Consider the following 6000-nt stretch of genomic DNA (forward strand, 5'->3'; position numbering starts at 1 on the left):
CTTTAGCCCGAGTTGTAAGCTTATTGTTTGTTTTAACGCATCTGATATTAGTTTTCGCGCCTTTTCATGCCAAATTTTAATTTTTGTTTTGATTTCAGACTAACTTTGAGAAGACAAGCGACAATAACAGGAGCCGGAATTTGTGCATACCTAAGTCTGAAATACTACAGTCGGGGATCTGAACCAGTTCAAACTGAGAGTAATCACAAAGTGGGTCTTCCACCCATTCCTGCGTCTCCCACTCCCGGACCTGATCTGACACGTATCCAGTTTCATCAGTATGACCCAACTAACATGGTTGGAAAAATGCGACTTTTTCCCAATTGTACCGAGGGACGAATTTTCGGCATTAAGTTTCAAGTGTGCTAAAATCACGTATGACTCGATTGTCCGTTGAATGAGTTATTGTGGCATTGCTTCCTGCCCGGGTTGAGGACTTTTGAGAAGATTATTTAAGAATTTAGCTGAAATTTAGAGCGTACTTAAATATATCAAAACTTAAGGTACAAAAATGCGCTGAAAGCATTGATGTCCGTTGGAATAATGCGAAATAAGCTGTTCTTACAAAGTTTCACGGCAATAATAATTATTATTATTAAATTGACTTGGTACCCGCGATGCGGGAATCACTTTGTTAATTAATTACAAAAACAGGACCAATTAACAGGATACTGATAGTATTTAAAGTTCACAGCCTTTAATTTCAACAGAGAGTTCAGCTGTTTCCGAAATAACACTGTTGGACATGTCCAGTCAAAAGTTGAGATGTCATTTCGCTGGGTGAGAACATTTGCATATTTCACAACTCTCAAGACAAAATACTCTTCCAATTTGACTGATTTAGTCCAATTAAAATTTGTCCTCAAAAATTGTTTTGCTGCAGAACGGTTACTGCGTGGTCCCCTGAAAACTTTCCAATAATCATCAAACTTAAGGGCAGTATCACAGTTGTAAATTTTATTCAGCACAAGAAGATCATTTCGAACCAATAGTATTTAGGACTTTCAAAAATGAGTGCTTTCTGGCGAGTTTCATCTACTGCACGCATTCATTTATTTGGATCCCAGTTCACTCGCGGGCCCCCATGAACCCCGAGTCGGGTACGGATGTTAATCTTACCAGATCTTGCAAAGCTGGCATCCGTCTTGCAAGAATTTTGCAAGATTACCATCTCATCTTTCCAAGATTCTCGTATGATTAACATCCGAAGAGAATCCGAAAGAAGCCATAAAACGCCCAAAAATTTTTAAAAAAAGGCCGTAGCAAAACGCCATACAATAGCCATTGAGACTCCCGAAAAAGCCTACAAAAAACCGCTAATTTTTTATAACCTCGCCAGTTTTGTAAAGAAACAAGGAGGCTGGGTAATGTGCATAAAGTTCCGACCCCACTCATCCACATTTTTGGTATAATTGTCTACCAAATGAGGGACAGATAGAAAACCCCAAAAAATTCAAATATTTTTTACAAAAAAATGGAGTATATCAAAAATATCGCCTCCAACGCAAATACTTCAGTGGAGTAAAAAACGCCGCATTAGATTGATGAGATCTGTCATTATTAAAAAGCGAGGCAATACGAACAACAAAATCAAACAACAACAACAAACTTTACTTAAATCCTAAACTATATGTCCATTTTTTTAAAAATTTAACACCAAAGTCAAGATAGCGTTAGATAAAACTGGAACTGAACAAAATAACCGGTACTTTACAAGAAAGATACGGACCGCTCCATAATAAGGCTTGGTTACAGTTAGACAAAGAGAAGCAAAAACAGCAAAGTTAAAAGATTTCCTTATATTTTTTAAAAACCATTAATTTCAAACAAATGAAAACATTCAATTTTTTTTATATTAGCCCAACTTATATAGAAGGGCATTATGATCTGTTTTTATTCAATTTTCAGTGCGGTTACAAAGAGAAAAACAAATAGAGACAACAAACAAAAACTCAATTGTAACTTGCTAGAATACTCTGTCGAAGCCGTGAAGCCACATTTTGCCCCTAAAATTATGTTCGGTGGCGTCTTTTCGAATGCGAGTATTGTGATATATGACCTCTCATTCATGCGACACGGTAAAAAGTTGACAAGAAGAGAAAATGTGTTAAAAATTACCTTTGTATTTTTCGAAAGCAACTATTTTCGAATTCATGAAAGCCATTAGCTACAAAACAAAATAATTAAATAGGTTCATTTACTCGTTGAAAATAGTCCCTTGAGACCTGTAATTGTTGTGTATATATCTTTCCTTTACAAAAAGAACATCAAATAAAGACAAGAGTCAAAAACTAATTTAATTTCTTTGAGCTAAAAACCCGTGTCGAAGCCAGTAAACTCATAATGAACTCTTTGAAAACTTTAGATTTTGTAATCTTGCGCATCCTCTTGACGCCAATAATGCCTTATGTGACCTGTAAATAACAATTGTTTCAAAGTCATGAAAGCCATCAGCTGCATACTCAAATCACATTATAGGCTCATCTATTTCTCCATAAAAAGCCGCCGAGACCTGTCATTCTCCAGGAAATTTCATAGAACTAATAGACAAAGTGAAAACGTAATGAAAGACAAAAGTGAAAAAATTAATTAAGTTCTTTGAAAAAGTAGTGTCGAAGCGGTTAAACCCATAATCCGAACCATTAAAGATATTGATATCTTCAATTATGCTTTAATTTCAACGCTAGTAACGTGATATGCGAACTGTCAAAATTGTGATAAATGAAAAAACGAGAAAAAGTCCTGAAAATTGGGCAAATGCTCATAAATTTAAAAAAAATGTCAAATCTGCCAGTATCAAAACCAGAAAAAAAATAACGCATGAAACTGCAATAAATACAAGTTGACCAAATATATAGAAAAATAGCGGCAAATTTCAAAAATGCATTGTTCATTTATAAAACAAATAGGTTTTGAAAATCAAGGGGACCAGAAGCGTTGGAGTTAAAAACTAGATACATTAAATTGGAACTGCTTAGGAAGCCAATTGGGCTGAGCACCAGTGAGCTTTGATTCGAAATGTTCTGTTCTTTGATCAACATAGAAAAATTATTGTCAAAAACTTATAGCTGGAATAGTTTGCTACGGTCCAAGTGTCAGCGATATCTGAGCGAACTAATGGAATGACACTTGTTTCAATGGGTTAGCTCCTACTGTTCTCGACGTTTATCTCACCCAATTTTGTTATCTCACCCAAAGCAATGGTCTAACAAAAAATTGATCAATATTTGTGTCTGGCAAATTCTATTTGGGTGTCTGGTCAGGACAATACCTCATTTCGGTGTATGCGGCTTTGCCATTACCCACATTTTGGTCCGTTTTAACAACTCAAAGCCCAAATTTGCGCTTTTGGTCTAAGCATTGCCCATATCTAAACCCCAGATGTCCAGTCAAAAAGATAGCTGGTACCAAAACTAGCCATGCTATTGCCGTTCGTCCGTTAAGAACACTTCTTTGTTTCGAATGCCATAGATATAGATAATTTGTTAATTTTTTAGTTTAAAAAAATCAAAAATAAATGCTGCGCTTTTGATAATCATCAAAAACGGCAAAATTTTAATTTCAGAGCACTCTCAATGGAAGTGGAAGTAGGACTAGCCCACTTTGGAGTTCACAAAGATTGAGTTAGTGAATTTTGTGTGAGTTTATCCGGCAATTTTAATCAAAGTTGACCAAAGGTGCTTCTTTTGCGCACTTTTTTAATGAATTTTGAAATTGTTAGCCAAAATTAAATCAAAATAGTCACAAAACTTTTTGTCTTTGTATATGAAATCAAGAACACTATTGTAAACAATTTTAACATATATTAGGAAAATTTGCTTATAAAGGAGCTGGTACATCGTTGCAGATTAAAAAACGCTGAAATGCATGTCAAAACTAAGAAAGATGAACTTTGTAGGGAATCCATCGAAGAAAACATTGACTCAATTTGATATACTGAAACATATTTTGACTCAATTTGTTATACATGTTTATCTAATAAGGGATTCAAATAAACGTCTAGAATAGGAGGGGCTAACCCGTTGGAACAGGTATCAATCCATTAGTTTGCTGAAATATCGCTGACACTTGGACCATAGGTTTCTATTCAAGCTAAAAATTTTGGACACGCATGTCTTCCAAGTGTTCAACAAAAAATATATATTTCGTTTGTTAAAATATTAGTATTTCGTCTGTTTAACTTCCAATCTGAATTGAGAGTCAATTACGCTCAGAAATTCAAGATACCGAACGCATCAAGTTTTAATAACGCGTAGCAACAAACCAAACTTTTTATTTTTTTTTTGTTTGAAAATGAAAATGAAAAGCAATTTTCAAAATTTCCACCGCTTTTTTTAAATTTCGGGGCCAACTTTTACGGTGCCATAAACACCAAATTCAAAAATTTATCATAAAACGTATAATAATTTTGGCACATTCAGATAAAAGACCGATATTCTTCTCTGCATTAAACTTTTTTGTATATCAAACGTTTTTTTCTGACCAAAGTATCAATCTTTTTTGATTTCAATTGATTGATCTGCAGCCTGGTGCAGCTCAATGCAATGGTCTAACAAAAATTTGATCGATCCTTCTGTCTGGCATTTACCCATATCTGGATTTTTTTGGTCTGAGCATTATCCATATCCAAATCCGTGAGGTCCAGTCGGAAAGAAAGCCAGTCCTCTGCAAAATGTATAAATAGTGTTTTGCATCGACTGGTTTTCAAAATAACAGCCGATGAATAGCGAACAACACGTAGTTCTGCATGATTACACTTCTTCGCCTATTTAACTTCTGAGATTCGCAATATTCTTCAAATCGGCGTTTTTTTTTCAATAATTCTTTCAAAAATTTCATTTTTATTTATTGTTCAAAAAAGTGAAACGAATAATTTGTAATATTCATTTGATGCTTCTACATTTAGGTGGACAATGGACTGAAAAACGGTCTGCCTTAGTGTCTGTTCGATCTGGCCAGTGGTCTGGACAGCAGTTCGGCTTAAGGTTTGCTTGGTCTGGCCAACGATCTGCGCAACCGTCTCTTCGGTCTGGTCAATGCTTTGCCCATGGTCTGGCCAAAGCTTTTCCAGTCTGGCAAAATGTGACTAAAATCTGTTTGATCTGACCAAGGGTGGCCAAATTTGGGTGAATTTGGTCAATGTCCAGTTTTCGGTCTGGTCTGTCTGCACCCCCTGTCCACGACTAAAGTACGTCTGGCCAATACCTGTCTTGGGTTGTGGACCTTATCTTGGGATCACTTGACCAGTACACTTGACGCTAGGTCCGGGTGTATAAGTTTTGTTTTTCAGGTCAGCGCACTGTTTGAGTTCTACATTGACAGCCAGCTCCGATTCGATACGATGAAGTATATGATTAAATCATATACACCGATTCCGCACCAGCACTGGTTTACCGAGAGACCCTTTTATTTGGAGAACTGGTACGCTGTTCCGGGAGGTTATTTCCTCAACCAGATAGCGTTCGAGCAGTTACAACTGGGTCAAAACCATTACATGATAGTTGGGATGGAAAGTTGCGACGAGTTATCTGAAGTGTTGGAGTTGTCGACTACGAACAAAGTCTATTCTGGGGATCCTTATCAACCGTGAAAACAAATAGTCGAACATGTTTCCTTCTCAAACTCTTTTATAACTTCCAATAATTTCTTCATCCCATTTTTTTTCAAAACGTCCATTAATGCTACTTTTGGGGAGAACAGTGAGAACATGAGCTTCAAATTAAGCTTTAATTTAATTTATCTAGTTTTGTTATCAAATAGCTTATTTCCAATAAAATCCAACTTGGTAATTATCAAGTTGGACATTAAGTACCCAGGGATAATTTTTTTACAAAATTCTAATTAAATGATCAGACAATAGCTTTGAACTGATTTGGATGGTAATTTCAAGCATAATTAAACTTTAATCTTTACACATTGCTGTTTCTCCAGAACTGCGTGTGTTCTTTTATTCTGCTTCCCTTTATTCAGATGTATCCTTTATTCAGCTCATAGAAAATT

The 6000-nt window shown here is 35.7% G+C and overlaps 1 protein-coding gene across 1 annotated transcript in view; it reads left to right on the forward strand.

The window, feature by feature from the left end:
* LOC142342103 (uncharacterized) overlaps positions 1–5771 on the forward strand; it is a 43022-nt gene extending 37251 nt beyond the window's left edge. The window contains exons 10-11 of the mRNA XM_075393290.1: positions 99–297; positions 5291–5771. Of these exons, the coding sequence (XP_075249405.1) occupies positions 99–297; positions 5291–5590 (499 nt within the window). The 3' untranslated portion in view covers positions 5591–5771. The remainder of the gene's footprint in view (positions 1–98; positions 298–5290) is intronic.
* Positions 5772–6000: the final 229 nt, after the last annotated feature.

Source organism: Convolutriloba macropyga, chromosome 7, assembly GCF_964194025.1.
Source record: "Convolutriloba macropyga chromosome 7, txConMacr16.3, whole genome shotgun sequence".
In the NCBI taxonomy this organism is placed as follows: domain Eukaryota; kingdom Metazoa; phylum Xenacoelomorpha; order Acoela; family Convolutidae; genus Convolutriloba; species Convolutriloba macropyga.